Source organism: Festucalex cinctus, chromosome 8 (genome assembly GCF_051991245.1).
Source record: "Festucalex cinctus isolate MCC-2025b chromosome 8, RoL_Fcin_1.0, whole genome shotgun sequence".
In the NCBI taxonomy this organism is placed as follows: Eukaryota; Metazoa; Chordata; class Actinopteri; order Syngnathiformes; family Syngnathidae; genus Festucalex; species Festucalex cinctus.
The window spans coordinates 29039376-29059577 of record NC_135418.1 but is presented as its reverse complement, the minus strand read 5'-3'; the positions used below and the strand labels follow the sequence as shown (position 1 = coordinate 29059577).

General features: G+C 39.3%; 1 protein-coding gene and 1 pseudogene across 5 annotated transcripts; both read right to left on the bottom strand.

Moving 5' to 3' along the window:
- Positions 1-194: 194 nt before the first annotated feature.
- LOC144024149 (B9 domain-containing protein 2 pseudogene) lies at positions 195-1071 on the bottom strand (annotated as a pseudogene).
- A 383-nt stretch (positions 1072-1454) lies between these two features.
- LOC144024146 (purine nucleoside phosphorylase-like) lies at positions 1455-20119 on the bottom strand. Of its 5 annotated transcripts, none has more exons than XM_077530249.1 (8): positions 19976-20119; positions 6958-8844; positions 5413-5576; positions 5219-5322; positions 3391-3566; positions 3099-3289; positions 2872-2951; positions 1455-1782 (listed from the first exon to the last, which is right to left on the bottom strand). In XM_077530249.1, the coding sequence occupies exons 2-8, from the start codon at positions 7074-7076 to the stop codon at positions 1624-1626; spliced, it is 993 nt and encodes a 330-aa protein (XP_077386375.1). In that variant the 5' UTR covers positions 7077-8844; positions 19976-20119; the 3' UTR covers positions 1455-1623. The 5 variants fall into 5 exon arrangements, with proteins under 5 accessions (XP_077386375.1, XP_077386377.1, XP_077386378.1 ...); XM_077530251.1 differs by having other exon boundaries at positions 6958-7056; positions 19976-20109; XM_077530252.1 differs by lacking the exon at positions 19976-20119 and adding an exon at positions 9950-10227 and having other exon boundaries at positions 6958-7056.
- Between the last annotated feature and the right edge of the window lie 83 nt (positions 20120-20202).

Genomic DNA, 20202 nt, shown 5'->3' with positions numbered 1-20202 from the left:
GCTGTCTATTGTTTGTATGTTTAAAATTAAAAGAAAAGCTTGTTTGTTTGTTTTTTTACACTATTTTCTCCTTGACGACTAATAATCGGTATTGATATCGGCCCTGAAGAAAACATTGATGCTTGTGAAACTGTGCATATATTACATTTTTAATTATACTGTACTGTATATGGAATGATCTCAAGGAGCAGCAACCAACTTCATAATGTGTTTTTATTAAAATTAAGTATTTAAAAAAAAAAAGGTAGACATGGAAAACCCTAACAATATGTTCTTTTCTCGTTAACTGTCCACTCCATATTTGTCAAAGTGTCTCATAATGACGCCGAGCTCCAGGGCCACGGTCCCCATGGCCTCGGTGTGCAGCCTGTATCGATCCGCTCCGGTATAGATGATGTCCGGGTTGCGGAGTTGCGGCCCCCCGCCGACGAACATCTGCGACAGCTGCTCCCGCCACGAGCCGAGCGGCCTCCAGGTGGCACAGCTGATTCGGTGGTGCCCGGGGCTGGACGGGACGTGGCAGAAGCCGTAACCGAGCAGCTGGCAGCGGCCGAACGAGTCCTGGTGCCACACCTCGAGGTGAAGCTTTGGCCAGCCTTGGAGCCCCTTGGTGGCGTAATGGACGTCGATGGGGTGGCTCCAGTACGCCGTGTCTCCCGTCTGGGGGTCGTCCACCTGAGTCTGGCCCTGCTTGGAGCCCGAGAGGAGTCGCCACGCTCCTCCCGCGTGCAGTCCCCATTTGCAAAAGAGGCTGTTGTGGGGGAAACCGGTGGCTCCGATGAGCTGGCCGATAATGTGAAGCTCCGCCATTTCACCAAAACGACGCAAAGATGGATGGATGTAGCTGTTAGCTTAGCATCACAGTTTACGTCTCCAAGGTAACGAAGAGGAATTTTCCCTTATTTTTTTTCTGTCAGACGATCGCGCTCCCAACATTTAGATCGAGATCTCAAACGCGCAATAACAAATGCATATAACATATGACGTTGACAAAGAGTAACAATTCGTTGCCATACCTGAGAAATCTGGAGTACAGTAGTGTGGAGAATTAATAGCTTGCCTAAAAGACAACGACCAGGGGGGAATAAATGAAACCAAACCAAAACACGTTTCTTCTTCTACGCAAAAAGAGGTATGTTCATGGTAACTGCAACGCCACGTTCAGCTGGGAGTGTGCAACTGCTCAGTTGATAAAGAAATTTGATGTCCGTCTTTGTGTTTTAACAGTATTGTTTATTTTATGAGTCCTGTCTGTAAAATGCCACATAAATAAAATGTGCTTACTTATGAATAGTTAGTCCAAAGTTGTGTAAAACGTGTACTATTTTGCCAGGGGCTGTTTTTGCAGATGTGACACATGTGGCTCAGCGGTGTGTTTTAATTTGATTATGAAGCAGATCAGAAAGGAAGGGGAAGGATTTTAAGATCAAACAAACAATACCAATTCAAGTTCATCATAATGCATAGCTAAATACTAATACAGCTTTACTTAACTCTTACAACTTACATAGCACCACTTCATATTCTATAAACATTCACGTTCAAACAACGTAGAGGTTGATTATAAAAAGAAGTTAGCGGTAACATGTCACATCTGTACAAAAGAGCAAATATTGTCTCCTCTCAAAGAATGTTATTCGTGCTGCTGCTCATGTTGTTGTTGATTTCCATCCTGGCGACCAGTTCGGTCACGAGCTGCTGCAGCGTGTGTGAGCGCTGCCGGCCCACCTCCAGGACCCCCTGGTGGTCCACGCTCTCCGGGTCCTCGTAGCTCTTCACCACCTGACGCAAACGCATTAGAGTCAAACTTAAAGCTCTCATCTGTTGTGTGTTTGTGTTCATTTTGTCTGCCATTTTTTAAATGTAGTCTTAGTTTTGGTCCAATTTCAGTCACAGTTAGTTGACCTCATACCAGTTTTATTTAGTCCATTTTTAGTCGTATAAATCTAGTATTTTCGTTTTTTAGTCCAAGAAAAACAATTTCATTCTTCTAGCTTTAGTCAACAGAAACTGTCAACGTTTTAGTCAGGACAACCATTTTACCCCGTATATATATATATATATATATATATATATATATATATATATATATATATATTTGTCAGGATATTTATTGAACCTTTTCGAATCTAAAAACTATTTCACATCAAATTTTCTCATCTTTTTGATGAAAAACAACTTGACACACAATTACAATGGCTACTGTGGCTCCATGCTGTGAGCTAGTAAGTTAGCCAGCTAGCTGCTAGCAAGCTAGCTGTTAGCAAGCTAGCTGTTTTATTCTAATGCATGTGTTTATGAAGTGGCTACTGTGGCTCCATGTTATGAGCTAGTAAGTTAGCCAGCTAGCTGCTAGCAAGCTAGCTGTTAGCAAACTAGCTGTTTTATGCCAATGCATGTGTAAAGTGGCTACTGTGGATCGATGCCATGAGCTAGTAAGCTAGCCATATTAGCTAGTAGTCGTATTAACATTATTGTTGGAACGTTATAGGCGTAGGATTAATGTTAAATTATAACTATAATTTACTTTTTTTTTTTTTTTTAACCTTTCACCGAATCCACTTCCTGTCTGTCCCATATGTTTCTGCACGTGCATCGCGAGCTGCAGGGGGGTGTGTCACCCTGACAGATTCGCAGATATTACAAAAGTCAAGTAATTTTCGTCTCGTTTTTGTTCATGAACTAAAATGTCCATAGACTTTAGTCCAGTTTTTATTAAGTGAAGGACATTTTCATCTCGTCTTCGTCCCAGTTATGGTTTATTAATGAGGGTTTTAGTCTAGTCTAGTTTTAGTCCGGTGAAAAATGTGTGTTGACGAAATTATTTTTCTTTAGTTTTTGTCGACGAAATTAGCACTGGTGTGTGTTGACCTTGTTGGTGATGAGAGACAGGCCAAAGACCCTCAAGCCACAGTGGGTCGCTATCACCACTTCCGGGGCAGTACTCATCCCTGGAAACAGATGACATCATCCATGTTTGGGAAAAAAAATGCAAATAATTCACATTAATTGATTGATTGAGTCACATTAATTTATATATAGTACATTACAATAAATATGGGGTACTATGGTGCATAAAATCCAAATGTGTGCCATACCGACAGCGTCCACGCCGAGTCGATGCAGCAGTCGGGCCTCAGCGATGGATTCAAAAGTGGGCCCCCCCACCATGGCGTACACCCCCTCCTGCGTGAGGTTGGCCACGCCCATCTGCTTTGCAATCTCCATGGCCAGTGAGCGCAGACCTTTGTCGTAACATCCCGACATGGCCGGGAAACGCGGCCCGAACCTGCGAAAGGAAAAAAAAAAAAAAAAAAAAAAGCAAAAAACATCAGCATGAAAATACAACCGGGACCGAGATGGGGCCCAGCGGGTCCACGTCCGCCTCACTTGTCGTCGTTGGGTCCGTTCAGAGGGTTCAGACCCACCAAGCCGGGGAAGTTGATGTGGTCCTTGATGATCATGATGTCGCCGGGCCGCAGGCCGTCAGCCAGCGAGCCGGCGGCGTTGGTCACGATCAGGGTGTCCACTCCCAGCAGCTTGAAGACGCGCACGGGGAACGTGGTCTGACGGGCGCAAGAAAAGGTGCGTTCGGTGAGCGCAGAATTGGAATAGGATGAATTGCGAAAATTGAAGTGCGCGACCGTTAAATGTGATCTAATTGTGCACAGACAAATATGATTTAAAGATTGTATATAAAATGTATGTAGTCTATTGAATATGGTGTAGTGATGTAAATATGGTGCATTATAGGTGGGTAGACCATTATGAGAGCATGTAAAAATATGGTCTTATGAGAGGTGCTTGTTAATATGCTACATAACAGGTATGCAGACCAAGAGACCATTGAATGTGGCAGATGGTACATTAGCGGTGTATGGACCAGTACATGTGGAATATTAAGCGTGCATAGACAATTAAGTTTGATGTAAATATGGTCCATAAAAGGTATGTAGATCATGGTAATGGTACGTACCATGTAAATATGGTACGTTGAGGGTGCACAGAGCATAAAAGATGTAAATATAGTACATTAGAGGTGTACTAGAGCATCGATTATGATTGATTTTAAACAATGAATCAATACATCATGTAGGAATGATGGCAACAGTTTGAGCCCACATGATATCATTTCCTAAATTGCCAAATAGTTTTGAAATTAGAACGACTTAGACGGCTTCACACAGAGGGAGAACAAGAGCTGCATTGAATTTGCTGCAAAAATGTGGCATGTGACCACAACGCACGCACGTACACACGCGCACACGCTTGTAATCCCCTCAGGTGACACGTTAGCATTAGCGCTTTAGCATCACAAGCAGATTTGTTATGTAAACGTTTTGCAGTCACGTTGAAGAGTGAGTGGAGTGGAAGTAATTCAGTCAATTTTAAAGCTAACATCTTTTTTCTCCTTTTTTAAAACCCTTGACTGTTTTGAAACCCTCATTTGAAAACATAACTCTAGTTTGAAAAGTTAAACCCTGTCTTGTAACCCTAATTTGACATCCCAAACCATTTTCCAGGGATTCAAAGTCTAATTTGAACCCCAAACATGAAACCCTGACCATGACCTGAACTCCTTGCCAATTTGAAATCCTTCTCCTTGATTGCAACCCCAAACTAGCACCTAAATTGAAACCCTAATCCTATCTTGAAACCGTCATTTGAAACTCACTAATATGAAACCTAAAACCCTGGTTCGAAGTTCAAAGCAAGCAACTCCTTTTAAAACTCTAGTACCATCTTGAACCCATACTTTGAATTCGCAAACCTGGCTTGAGAACCAAATTGGAAACCCTAACCCCCGTTTCAAAAATACGGAAGCGTAGAGCTGCCAATGTGGAGTCAACATTTTTGGCTGGCGAGTATGTTCGAACATACTTGCAAATACGTTCGAACATATATTCAAATATGCTCGAACTTATTGAAATATGTTTGAACATGTTTGCAAATACGTTCGAACAACATACTCGCAATTACGTTCGAACACACTCGAAAATACGTTCAAACATATATGCAAGTATGTTCGAACATACTCTCCAGCCAAAAATGTTGACTCCATATTGGCAGCTCTACGCTTCCGTACAAAAACATTAACCAAAACTTGAAACTACTTTGAGGCAGTAAAACAGGCTCCAATATAACAAAAGCAAAGCATCAATATAACAAGCTGCTTCATGAATGCGGGTTGTATTTTGTGCATATATGACGGCCTTACCTTACATAGTGAGTGTCCTTCGTACATGTGGAATCGACCCTGCATGCACACGCACGTTTTCCCCTTCAGCTCCCCGAAAACCAGCCGTCCGGCGTGACCTTGAACTGCGAGTCCAACAAGGGCGACGTCATCAAAACACAACAAACAGCCGCCCCCAAAATAAAATCAACCCCAAACGTTCGATCTGAGCTTACCCGTGCTCTGCGGGAAACCCGGGATGTCGGCGTAAGGGAAGCAATCCTGGCACTTGAGGGCGTCGGCCAGCACGCCCAAACCCGAACCGCAGATGATGGCCACTTGGGGGCGATGTTTGGTTTGGGACTTCAGCCAGTCTGCCGACTTCTGGTATTCATCGTGGCTGACATGACGCCAACGCCGAGAGAAGAGGACATTCAGTGGTTCAACAGAATACAAATCCCAATACATATCTATATATTATATTCAATTCGCTCTGCTTTACTTAAGTATTTAACTCTTTCACTCGTGGCTGTTTTACTGGATTTTGGCAGATTTTGCAAGGCCCACAGAATATTGTGTTTTATTGTTGTAAAAACATGGAACCTACCAAAAGAAAGATTAGTCTCTTCTTTCATCAAAAAACAAACAAACTGTATTTCTGTTTCCATTTTGCAGCAATTAGCATTAGAATATAGCTAAGTTTCACCATTATTCACAAATCTGTTTTAAACGGTGGGGAAAAAACATGTCCCTGGTTGATCTCTTATACTCTGCTGCCACCTGCTGGCCGTTTGTGTAATAACTACAATTTCTTCAGCTGTTCTTTGCAGTTGAGAGGCTGCATCAAAGCCTTCTGTATGCTGTAGCATAAAAACAACAACAACAAACAAACGTATAAATACGTCTTTGGGACACTAAAACATTTAAAATACAACGTATTTATACATTTTTGGGAGTAAATGAGTGAATTTTCTGACAAATTGTTTACTTGGACTCCCCACCTTAGAAAACAGATGTTTCGTTGGACTTCTTACTTTGTCAAAATAGGCGGAACCTCAACTTGAAACCCTCATCCTGGTTTGAAACACCAAATTGGAAACCCTGATCCCGTTTTGAAACCCTACTCATTGTCTGAAACCCTAATTGGCATCCACATTGATTTATAATTCAACCACTGTTTTGATAGTTCTCCTCGTCATGTCCTTTCTTTGCCGTGTGCGGCGGCGGCGGCGACATTTCCTTTCAGGCTACGCGCAGGTCACACGGTAAGCGTCACGGGAGCGACGGGCGTTAAATAGAGGTCAAAGTGAGGCGTCTGAAAATCTAAACTTGAAATGTTAACATGAAACTCTCCGCCTGGCTTGAGATAGCCTATTTTTGAAACTTTTACCCTTGGCTTGAAATGTAATACAGTAATTAAGTTTGGAAAATGTTAACTTTTTTTGAAACCCTATTTTGACACCATAACTCTGGCTTGAAACCCGACTTAACAAATCTCAACTTCTTTGCCACCCCAAGCATTGTTTTTAACCCAAATTCTGGCTTCCGAAACACCAGCTTCACTTGGAAAACCCAAAACTGGATTGAACCCTAAAATGAAACCTAAAACGGGCTTCAAAATTCTACCTCGAAACTGTCTTAGAATTGCGTTTTGAAATGTCAATATACTGTATGAAACATTGCTTGTACTGTTAAATATTTCATGACAGCAACATTTGCATTGCACAACAAGATTTGCAATCAAAATCAATCACGAAAACAAAAAAAACGTTTTCCCTTACCTGATCTGTTCTTTGCTGTGCATGATGGATGATGCTTGTGTTTGTGTCCGGCTGGTTCCCATCAGCCTCCATATAAACGGGTCACATGCGTCTGATTGGCTAACAAGATGCCCATTCATCAGCGGCAACCAATGAATGAAAGCACCATGTTTGTGTGTGTGTGTGGATTCCGATTGAAACGAGAGTGTGGGAGTGTGTTGTGGTTTTACTACGGAGCTAATCAATTTACTCACACAGACAAATGATAAGAATCATGATGCTGCTTATCAATTTTCAAACCAATATCATGTATCAGCAATACAGTGTAGCGGTTCTGGGAAAATTGATTTATTTCCTAACTTATTCTATAAAAAGAATCATCAGCAGATGAATTGTGTCTTTGTCTTTTTTTTTTTTTGGGGTAGCGTGTGAGCTGACGTCTATCCCAGCCGAGTTAGGCTGTAACTGTGGCTAGAAACCGTAATTTGAAACTCCAGTCTTGGTTTAATACCCTAACTGACAAACCCTCACGTTAGCTTGAAACTTCAAAACTCTAATTTGAACCTTAAAATGAAACCCTAACCCCGACTCAAAACCACAATCTAAAACCACAGCCTTGGAGTGAAACATTAACTTGACACCGTGACCCTGGTTTCAGACCCTAATTTGAAACCCTAACCCAGAATTTGAAAACCTAACACTGTCATCAAATTGTAAGTGGAAACCCTAACTTGAAACTCTGACCTTGTTTTGAAACTTAATATTAACTACGGCTCTGTTTTGATATTCGAAGCTCTAAAACCCTCAACCTGAAACCCTAACCCTGGCTTGAAAGTGAAACCCTTACTCGGATTTGAAAACTCGAACTTCAAACCTCAACAATCCAAACTTCACACTGACCCTGATTTGATTTAACACAGATGTGAAGTCCAAATTTGAAACCCTATCCTGCAAACTCATTCCTGGCTTGACATCCTTCCTTGAAATTCAATTTGAAACCTCATTCATTCATTTTCATTCACTTGCTCATTTATATCAGGCAGCAATCAACATCAACGATATATCAATTTTACTCGACAAATTTGACTAAACCTAGCCTGAAAACGCTGCGATTGGCTGGCGAACAGTCCAGGGAGTCCCCCGCCTACTACCCATAGCCAGCTGGGATAGGCTCCAGCACCCCCCTTGTGAGGAGCAAGCGGTTCAGAAAATGGATGGATGGATAGCCTGAAAAGGAGTGAGGAAGAAAAACTTAAACCTTACTTCTAAACCCTTAATTTGAAAACCCCAACCGAGACACAAAACCCTAAAATGACACCCTAACCTTATTTATTTATTTTTTTCCCCTAATCCCATAATTTTGTTTGTCGATTTGCCGCAACTCCAGGCGGGACGTTGCCCTAGTGGCTATAGCACATGGCTCGACGTTAGATTCCTGGCTGGGTGGGTTGCGTTTGCAGGTTTGCTGTAGTACTCCGACTACTTCCCACATTCCAAAAACCTGCTAGCATGCATGTTAGCATCGTAATCTTGCTGGCGTGAGGATCAGCTGCGTTATAACGAGAGGCAGCTGGGACGAGATTGCGGCCGTCTCATGACTGCTAACGCGCTAACACGCTGCACATGCTGCCGGGGATCAGCTGACCTGACGCCAAGCTGACCTCAAACGTCTCACGTAAAAATGACAACAACAACAAAAAGTTGATTCCATTTAAACCAACGTTAATATGTGTTTTAATTGTGTGTTAATTTTCACTACTGCATATGTGTGTGTTATTCTAAGGTACAGTTTTGATGTACAGTATTTGAAGGAGTGCAGTATTGTAGTAGGGCCCCACAAGGAAGCTGATTAGCGGCTTAATGAGCAGAGCGCTGCAGGCGGTTACGTGGAAATTGAAGGCATCGCCTCTGGGTGAAAAAAAGAAAAGAAAAAAAAAAGATGAAGAGAAGCACGTTTGACATTTAAGGACCACGTTATGTTACGTAAATGGCAAACGCGATACTTCCCAATGTACTTCCTGTCAGACACAATTTTATATTACTTCAAACAACAAAAATAATTCAAGTGTTTTATAAGTCATGGTTTTAAACTTTAATCGCTAAAAGATGTCAAGTCAAAAACATTTTTACATTATTATGTTCTATGCGCCTCACTACTCTCAACACGACATTCTAATTGGTATTGTATTTGTGGAATATGAATTAAGCAGTAAAATCCGGACATTTTTATCTAACTCAGGGAGCGGCCATTTTGCCACTTGCTCTCGACTGAAGATGACATCACACCGCCTTAAACTCGATCCGAGGAAGGTGGGAAGTCAGACTTTTCCGAACCCCGACGAGGAAAAGTGCACTGAACGCCCCTTTGGACTGGGAGGTCCGAGTCGCAAAGTTGAAAAATAAAAAGGACTCCGACTTCACCAACATGCTTCAACATGTCGTCACTCGAAAATGGCGACCGCCATGGAGACACAGAAGGCGAATGGCTAAACGTAATTTACAAGATGACACATATATTTGTCTTCATTTATTATTACTTTAAGTTAGTCAATTGAAGTAACTTTACGTACCACAACATAATGTGTACTAGCCTAAATCCGACTTCCAACCTTCCTCAAATGCAGCATAAGGGCTCATGCAGGGAACGACCGTCACGGCTTCCTTTTCGTGAGACCGTCAATGACCATCAAGAAAGCGTTTGTTGACCTTTAAATATTGCCGTCACATGATGGCTTCCACTTTACATTCTTCTTCTTTGGGCCTCATGTCCGTCACAGTGTGAACAATGTGAACTATGTGCGCCAGTCAGTGATTTATTTTGGATTGCTGGACGTATTTGTCAGCATTCAGTCTTATTAGCAAGCACATCGGAGGCACATATTATCATTACGTCCTCATGTTAAATGTCCAAGGAAATACAATTATATGGGAACAAATATTGTGGTCAATAGAAAACAAAATAACACAATCAATTGAAAAACTGCAATGAAACCCTAATTTGAAAAAACATTACCGTAGCTTGGAACTCTCAACCTGAAATGTGAACACAACACGCACACACAACTCGACTTCTTGTTATGTAAACAAGCATACATTCCTGAGGTCCCTGAAGGACGTGACGGATGATAGAACTGCTGGTGATTGGTGAAGAACCCGGAAGTATTTTTTCAAAAAGGAAAAGAAAAAAAAAGACAATAAAGAAAGTGAAGGCTTGTAGCTAATAATTAATACACAATGTCGTTTTTTTGTTTTGTTTTTTTGAGGGGCAGTAAACTCGTCCCTTAAAATTAAGAATAAAGATGAACTGAAGTCTTTCCTTCACTAATTGTTGACCGATGAAGTCTGTCGTGTTGCCTCCAGGGGCCCTCGTTAATTGTACCACTGGCACGATTAGTACTGTAAATGTTTTCAGTGCTAAAGCATCATGGTTATCCATCCGCTTGATAGTGAATGGTGTCGAGAAGTGGCCCAAAGTAAATCTACAGCTTTGGTGTCCTCTGGTGGTCTTGCATGGTGCTGCTTTAAAAAAAAAAAAAAAAAAAAAAAAAGGGACGATCAACGTCTTGACAAAAATAATAATCATATTACACTTCCCGGCCTCCTGGTGTGTTTCATAGACAGGTTTCTTTTCTAATATTCGTTACTGGTGGGGTAACATTTGTGATTAAAAAAAAGAAGAAGAAAAGATAAAAAAAAAAAAGTTTTCTAAATATGTGTATTAATTAAAAATGCATAGAAAGAATTTTGTATTCTTTCTTTTGTATTTTGTATTCTTGTGAAATGTATTCTTAATTTTCATAGTTTTGTCTGATTTTTAAAAAAAAATAAGTAATCGACCAATTAAAATGTTAACATTGTATACAAATTAAACATAATTGATTAAATATATAGTTATTATTTGTATTTAAATTATTTTTATTTTATTTCATAAAATAATTAAAAATGACAGAAAATTGGAATTTATTTATTTATTTATAAAATAAAAATAATCTACCATTTTTTATTTTGCCGTTTTTATTTTTTTACAATTATTAATAAAACAAATAAAACGTGTTCATTCTATTTATGTTTTAATTTGTTTCTTTACAATAAATTAAAGATTTAATCAAATAAATAAGAAAAATAAAATAGTCTACAATTGTTGATTTTATAAATAAATTATTGCATGGGGTGAAAAAAAAATTGTAAAATTGTTTGTTTTACAAGTAGTTTCCTTTTCACTATATAATATGTCCATCTCATAAAAAAAAAAGACATTGCTGCTATAATAATTGACATGTCCGGTTGTCCAATGGCTGCGTCATTATCACATTTGACCTTTGGGGTCATATTTTTCATGATTATTTTATGTGAACGTATTCAGAGTTCTTCAAAATGAATGTAGCTTGTATTAATTTTAGCCTATTGTGGCACTGCATGTGCTGCTAATGAAGTCATGCGGACACGCACACACATACACGCGCGCGCACACACATTGGTGAATGGAATGAGTCAATACTGTAACTCTTCTGCAATCACAGGCTGACTTCATCCTTCAACCATCCCCGTCCCGTGTGTGTGCGTGTTGGTCAGCGTTGCGTGTTGATTGCACATCGTTACGACAGAAAGCAGCCTGATGGTGATGGAGGGAGCCAGTGTGTGCGTTTGATTTTGTTTTGTTTGTTTCACTGGGAGATGAAGTGTGTGCGTGGATTGCCCAAAGTTGCATTTGATGGGCATGTAGCAGGAGAGCAATCAAAGCATGGAAACACGCACACGAATGTTACATTTATTGAATGCCCGTATTACTATTTTGCGTTTCCGTGTTGATGAACATTTGGAAAGTTTGCAACTTTTTCATGCTCTTTTGGACTCCACGATCACCCTCGTGCGTTGCCATGGCAGCAACACACCTATCAATGTTGAATCTTTTCAATAAGATATATTTGTACATATTATGCAGAGCGTCTGCAAAGCAGTCATGGTGCTCCTTCACTTTTTCCACATGTTGTTGTTGCAGCTTTATTCCAAAGTGGAATTAATTCATTTTTTCCCTCCCTCTAAAATGTGCAAGTCTCGAAAAGTGAAGCGCTGTGGAAACTTTGTGCATCCGGAGCATCTTCTCAGCACTTCAACTTTAAAAACATTTTCTTATGTTACAGCCACATTCCCTTTTTTTTTTTTTTTTTTTTTTGGTCCTCAAAATTCTACAAATAACAGCTCAGAATTATTTGCAATAATTGAATGAATTTATCCATTATTATTATTATTATTATTATTATTATCCCTTTATTTATGATTGTATTTATCCAAAGAGATGCAATGGCACCACCTACAGGGAATTGTTTGTCATTACAGTAGTTTACAAACTTGAAATTCACAGACAACACGTTAAAAAACATGTTTGACGAAAATATTCGTCGTTGGCAGCTAACGTTTGGATTGCAGCAGACAAACAGAAACGTCCTTAACTTAATAAAGAAAAGAGGATTGAAGTTTAAAATCCAAAGAAGAAACAAGAAACCAAAGACCAAGATCGAAATCTTGGGGTGCTAATAGACTCAGACCTGACCTTGAGCAGTCATATTAAATCAATCACTAAAACAGCTGAAAAACAGATCCAGACCGAAGGACTGCATGCTTCAAGCAGACCAAGAGAAGCAGACTGGATTACTGCAACGGTCTTCTGACTGGACTCCCTCAAAAGAACATGAGACAACTGCAGCTCATTCAGAACGCTGCAGCTCGAGTTCTGACCAAAACAAAGAGATCAGAACATATTACTCCAGTTCCAGTATTTGAAAGTTCTGCTACTGGTCTATAAATCACTAAATGGTTTGGGTCCTGAATATATCCAAGAAATGCTGATCGAGTACAAACCCAGCAGGGCTCTGAGATCGACAGACTTGGGCCAACTAGTGGAACCCAGAGTTCGAAGCAAACATGGTGAAGCTGCATGTAGCTGTTATGCTGCATACAAGATGGAATAGGCTGCCAACAGAAGTGAAGTCAGTGTAAATGCTTTTAAATCCAGGTTAAAAACTTTGCTTTTTTTAATCATACCTTTGATTCAGGACTTTTAAAGAGATTTAATTAATCATGTTTTTTCTTTTTATTATTATTTTAAACTTTGATTGATAATGTATTTTTTATTTTTATTTTTTTTTAGTAAATTTTGTAACCTACTTTTATTTACTCTTCTTCCTCTGAATGTTTGTTGACGCTTATTTGTTGTCTTTCCTTGGAAAAGCACATTGAGTTGCCTTGTGTATGAAATGTAAAAAACTTGCCTTGCCTTAACTGAACAAGGCCATGTTTTAATTCCCATGTTCTTTACTGTCGTAAAAGTGCAAAAATGTGTTCAAGACAAAAACCTGGAATTCAATTTCAAGTGAATCACTCAACATGAGGCCATTTTTTTTTTTTATCTTGTGGGCTTGATGTGCGTCAAGTGTAATCTGTCTTTCTTGATCTGCTTGCTAAATCCTCAACGCTAAACCTGTTCAACATTTTCAGACACCGACGGCAACCTTAACACGACGACCAAATACAGAAAAAAAAAAAAGTCCAAGAAAAAAAAAAAGCAAACGCTGCGTTAGCGCTCGGTCCTTTTTCGTGCTCGCTGGACTCAACTGCAACATGCACGCGGACACACTGGCAGAGTATCTTCTTATATCACTTTTGCGTCATCCATGATGACCTCTGTTTGTGGGTATTAACACACACATATACACGCATACACGCGCACGCGCACGCATACACACAGTGGGCTGTCTGGGATTGTCTCTGTGATGAAACCGGCGGTAACTGTTGGCATGTCAACTCCATCCTCTGTGACATGGTGCGCGGGTGTGTGTGCGTGTGCTTGAGTGTGTGCATGTGTGTGGGCAACCTTTGACCCTCGAGCAATACTTATCAACACCACTGTCGCCAGTACGACATTTACAAAACACAAGCGGCGGCAGAGAGAGGCCGGCATTTTTTTTTTTTTTTAGGATTCCCAACGGGAAAAGATCGGAAATGTGACAACAAAGTCAAACAGGAGTGGAAAGTGACGTTGTTACATTTGATTTGATTTCAACGCACATCAATATTTCAACAATTTGACTTGAAACATTGCATAGATACAGTCCACATGCTGTCATAGTTGAGGGCTTTTTTTTTTTTTTTTTTTTAAATACAAAACGCTGTGTGTGCTAATGAGTTGCTAAGTTTTGTTAATAAAGTTATGGTGCTAATTCAATGTATTTTCAACAGTGACCCATGTCATGAATATTTTAAACCGAGGAAGGAAAACAGAGTATGAATGAACCTAAGATGGCCACTTCAAATCAAAATGGTGGACTTCAAAATGAACCGAACATGGCCACTTCAAACCAAAATGGCGGACTTCAAAATGAACCTAACCAAAATGGTGGACTTCAAAATGAACCGAACATGGCCACTTCAAACCAAAATGGTGGACTTCAAAATGAAACTAATCAAAATGGTGGACTTCAAAATGAACCTAACATGGCTACTTCAAACCAAAATGGTGGACTTCAAAATGAAACTAATCAAAATGGTGGACTTAAAAATGAACCGAACATGGGCATGTCAAACCAAAATGGCTGCCTTAAAAATGAACCTAACATGGCCATTTCAAACCCAAATGGCTGCCTTAAAAATGAACCTAACATGACCACTTCAAACCAAAATGGTGGACTTCAAAATGAACCTAAGAACCGAACATGGCCACTTCAAACCAAAATGGTGGACTAAAAAATGTACCAAACATGGCCACTTGAAAAGTGGACTTAAAAATGAACTGAACATGGCCACTTCAAACCAGAATGGCTGACTTAAAAATGAACCTAACAAACCAAAATGGTGGACTTAAAAATGAACCGAACATGGGCACGTCAAACCAAAATGGCTGCCTTAAAAATGAACCTAACATGGCCATTTCAAATCCAAATGGCGGACTTAAAAATGAACCGAACATGGGCACGTCAAACCAAAATGGCTGCCTTAAAAATGAACCTAACATGGCCATTTCAAACCCAAATGGCTGACTTAAAAATGAACCGAACATGGCCACTTCAAACCAAAATGGTGGACTAAAAAATGTACCAAACATGGCCACTTGAAAAGTGGACTTAAAAATGAACTGAACATGGCCACTTCAAACCAGAATGGCTGACTTAAAAATGAACCTAACAAACCAAAATGGTGGACTTAAAAATGAACCGAACATGGCCACTTCAAACCAAAATGGTCGGTTTACATTTCACTGGCTTTTGTATGGAAATTTGTGTCCCTTCTTTGGGAATGATGGAGGGAAAAAAATATCATAAACATCGAGAAGAAAATGTTATCAGGTGCACAATTTGGCAAGATAGGAAAGGATGGCTTTGTTTATTCAACATAATTTAAAAGTAGGGGAAAGTGACCACTGGCATCAGGGGCTGAATAAAAAATAAATAAATAAAAAAATAAAAAATAAACTTTTGTTAAAAGTTTATCTTGAAGTACTCCTGGAAATGGCAAACCAAAAACCAAAATGACAAGACTTCCGGAGTGTTTTTGAACCCGTATTTCAAATTTTATGTTGCAAAGTCAAACTATATTTGTGGACTGAATTTAAAAAGAAAATCTTTAACACAAGTTCATTTTGAGAGACTCCTGGAAATGACAAAAAAAATAACCCTAAAATGTCCACGTCAAACCAAATGAGCATCTATCTAATGTGCATCTCTTCATATAGACACATTTACCAAACTTAATATTTCAAAGTGAAACTGTCTTTGAGTTGGCTGAATTTTCAAAAACTTCACTTGACCTTTTGGGTCAAACTAATTTAGTGTTCAAGATGGGGGGGGGGGGGGGGGGGGGGGCATCATTGACACATGCACGTTTGCCTCTTCTCCGTTGCAAAAATAACAAACAGCGTTTGCAATCATGTGCAATAAAGTGAGCCTGATGCTCCATCAGTGGAGTCTTGCAATGTTGCCACTTCGGGCTTTATTGAAAAGAGGCGAGCGAGCGCGAGCGCGCGCGTGTGAGCAAGCCGGCGTCAGTCTTGACGCGTCTCCCCAGGTACGTTGCATCAGTCCTGCCTTGCTTGGTTCCTTCGTTACGTCCGCTGCCACTAAAGACTCATTAATTAAATAAGGAGGCAGCAAGACAGACTCCACGCTTTTTTTTTTTTGTTTCTATTTTTTTTGTCTTCTCGCCATCCTGACGGCGGCAGCAGGCTCGCTCGGTCAACCGGACTCGGACACGCACGCACGCACGCGCGTGCGCACTGATTGAGTGCACCCCGGCAGAGCGATATGCAAATGATTTTGATGTTTTCCCAATTAGGTCAGAACGTGCCTCCACGGCGCGACTTTGATGTGACATGAGCCGATTCGCTCTAATTACGAAACCATTTAGTTCAATTATAATACAGTTCACATCAGTATAATTATTTTTTTTTTCGTCATACTTAATTAATGGCCGAAATCAAGGCAATGTTAGTTTAGTTTAAACTATGGAAACTAAAACTAAAATGCAAAATACATTTCGGTTAACGAAATAAAATAAAAAATGAAAACTGCTTTTTAAAAAACGAAAACTCACAAACTACACTTTACATTTACAAAACTAATAACTTAAACTAACTATAATTATCGTGAAAATGCCCTTAGTTTTCATCTTTGGATGATTTTAATTGTGATTTAAGTAAATTTACTTTGACATAAACCGGAATAAGGACGTTTGAAATTGTGTCGCACAAAAGTGACGTCATCTAGCAGCAGCCAATAGAAAAGCACCTTCAGAAGTAAGATGGCGTCGTTACATGCTTGACTTTTGGCTCCAATGGCTCGCCTTCCCTCTTTTTTTTTTTTTTTTTTTTTTTTTTAATTCAGCCCAAACGCAACACTTTAGGTAAGTGTGTTGCTATTTTAATTTTTACTATGTTGTTTACTAAATCTTGCACACAAGTAATACACAACATTTTTTAAAAACAAAAACTAATACTAAAACTAAGTAACTAAAACAAATAAAAACCATTAGAGCCGACCTGAAAACTAATTAAAACTAACTTAAAAAATAAAATAAAATGTATCACTCACAGAAATATTTCAAGCCGAACTTAAGATTTATGTAATTATTATTTTTTTTTTTTACGTGACAAATTCCCATTTACTTACTCTTAGATAAGTTTAACACAAACCTAACATATTAAAACCTTATATGATCTTCATTGGTCTAATAAAGCAAATATAGTTGAAATGCATAACCCTTAGGTTCATATATTTAGTTTTAATAAAGTACAATTACTCTAAATGAATAAAAATGAGAGTATTTATTTTAAATATATAAATATATTGTTTGAATTGGATAATAATTAGCTTACCTATTCACGAAAAATATACTTCTATGTGAAAAACACTTTAGTCCATATTTTTTTTTACATGTTTGTTTTTAGGATGAAACTGAATGCAGACATCCCAAACACGTAAAAATATAAAAAGTAATTATACTTTATTAAATACTAAATACATAAACCTGATGATTATGCATTTCAAATAATTAGGTTTTATTAGACAAATGAATATGTATCATAAATTTTATTTGGTATGTTTGTGTTAAAATTAAATTATCTAAAAAGGAAAAAGTAAATGGGAATTTGTTATGTAATATTTCTGTGAGGAATATATATATATATATATATATATATATATATATATATATATATATATATATATATATGAAAACTATAATAACCTTGCCCCCATGGAATATTTTTTTTTTTCAAATTTAATTGCTCATCCACAACAGTAGGTGGCAGTGGTGCGCTCTCTTCAAGGAGTATTAGCTCCACTGAAGAAGTGTATTCACAATTCACAATTTTATACACAAAAAATGAAAGCATTTATAGTCGTGGTGGAGAGTTTGGGGAAGCAAATCATTTTCTTCTTCCTCAGGGGCTCATAAAAAAATAATAATTGAGAAGCATCAGCCAAATATTATCGACTGTATTTAGCCTGATGAGACGCCCCAATGAAAGATTCTTTTTGTTTTAACGTTCTGGAGGCGAACGCGCTTACTTTACATGAACAATTTGCTCACAGGGATGTTTTTATCTCCCGCGCGCGCAGCCCGAGGCCTTCTTCTCAAAGCTCCCGGCGGGGCGGGACGCCCCGGAGCTACAAAGACTAGAGAGCGCACCGCAGGAAGTAGATTCCAATCACAGGAAGTGGCATTGGGTGGGGGGATCAAAGCAGCGCAGGTGGTTGCGGTAACCCGAGAGAACGAACGCGTACGCGTATGTGCGTGCGCGTGTCGCTCAGGCCGTAGTGAAGTCAGACACTTGGCCTCTGATTTCATCACGTCGCTTATGAAAAAGAGTCAAGTTTAACACCAACGTGCGCACGCGCGCGCACACGCGGCGTACACTGCTTCTCTGTTTCTTCAATATTTCATCATGTGGCATAAAAACACGCTAACCACGTGAAGATAACCTGCTGTGAGTCTGTGTGTGTGTGTGTGCGTGAACAAGGCCAGTCCTCCTGTCATGACTAATACATGTAGTCATCATGAAAATAATACCAATAAAATATTCAGAACATCAACTCAAGGTAGACATAACTTTAATTAACGTTCACAAATCCTGATGACTATTTTTTGAAGAACACCCAGGAATGGCTAAAATGACCATAAAATGGCCGCGTCAAAACAAAATGGCACACTCACTTCCTGTGTGTTTTCAAGTAGGATGGGTGAGTACAGATAGCAGGACTTCTTTTAAAGTATTGGTACTTACACTGTAGTGCCATTTGGCAATCAGGAAATAGAATTTACAAAGTAGGAGAAAAGAAAATTAATTGTATGTACTAGTGCAGGGGTGGCGAGATCCGGTCCTCGAGGGCCGCAGTCCTGCTGGTTTTGGATATTTCCCTTCTTCAACACAGCTGATTCATGATCAGCTCATCAGCAAGCTCTGCAGAATCCTGATAACGACCCTGTTAATTGGAATCAGCTGCACTTCGAGTCGGGAAATCTATAAAACCTGCAGGACTCCGGCCCTCGAGGACCGCGGTTTGCCACCCCTGTACTAGTGGTTAGGGATGTAACGGTAACAGCGATATCATGATATTGCGATATTAAAACAGCCGTCGTCATGTCACGATATTAAAAGCAGCACATCTGTTTAAAAAAAAAAAAAAAAAAAAGTCCGGTTGATTTCCATTTGTGCAGTTCTAGCACCCTCTGGTGGCTAGTTTTTTTTAGTGCAGTTTAATTTTCACGGGGCATGTTTTGGCCCTTCTATGTTTAAAAGTTACGCTAATGGTCAGACGAAGGGGAACGTAATATTGTTGTGAAGCAAGTCAATATGTGAAGGAACTCGATGTGTGCATACATTAGCAAGTAAGTGCCTCAATATGAAGTGTTATTGGAGATTGTAGGTCGTTTATATGCATTGATGTCATGTACAAAAGTACAATATTGTTTTTTTGTTGTTTTTTTTGTGTTTTTTTTTTTGCATGAGCTCTGTTTTTTAGAATATTGTGACCTTTTTTTTTTTTTTTGTCTCGCCAACCTCCCCACAATATCGTTATAATTATCGTACCATGACCTTCATATCGTGATATCGTATTGTGATGTTTGGCTATCGTTGCATCCCTAATATATATCAAGAACAAGTTCAGCTTTGATGAAAGATACTAATTGTACATGAAAAATAATGGAAATATCAAATTTATTGTAGGCAAAATAGTCATGTTTGACTACCAAAAATGGCTAAATAAGTAAAGTAGCCCTTTAAAAAGATCATTCTAAACTTGATTAGCTTTAATGGTCACACAATGGGGACATCGGATTTTATTTTTATTTTTTTTAAACAAAATAGTCGTCTTCAAGCGTCTTTTTGGGAGGAATAATGAAATTTATTTGCGAGTGCCTTACATGTTTCGCCGCCATCTTTTTTTTTTTTTTTTTTTTTTTTAACTACGGAGAAGTTCGCGAATGTCGTTAGCCTCTGGTGGTGCTTGCAGCTAGTATTAGACCCAATGTGTCGACGGCCGCTTACCTTCCACACTTTGGGGCCTGCAGGTGGTCGTGACTCGTCGCCGAGTCCCATGATTCGGACTCTCGTCGCTTGTCTCCGTCTTGCTAGCTTCTGCTGCTAACCATCGTTTTTGCTAGCAGCTCTTGTTAGCCGCTCCAGCGTTAGCAACTGTTGCTCGCTGCTCATGCTTCAAAATTGTTGCGTTCTATTAGTTCACCACTAGATGGCACTAAAAGTACACATTTTAA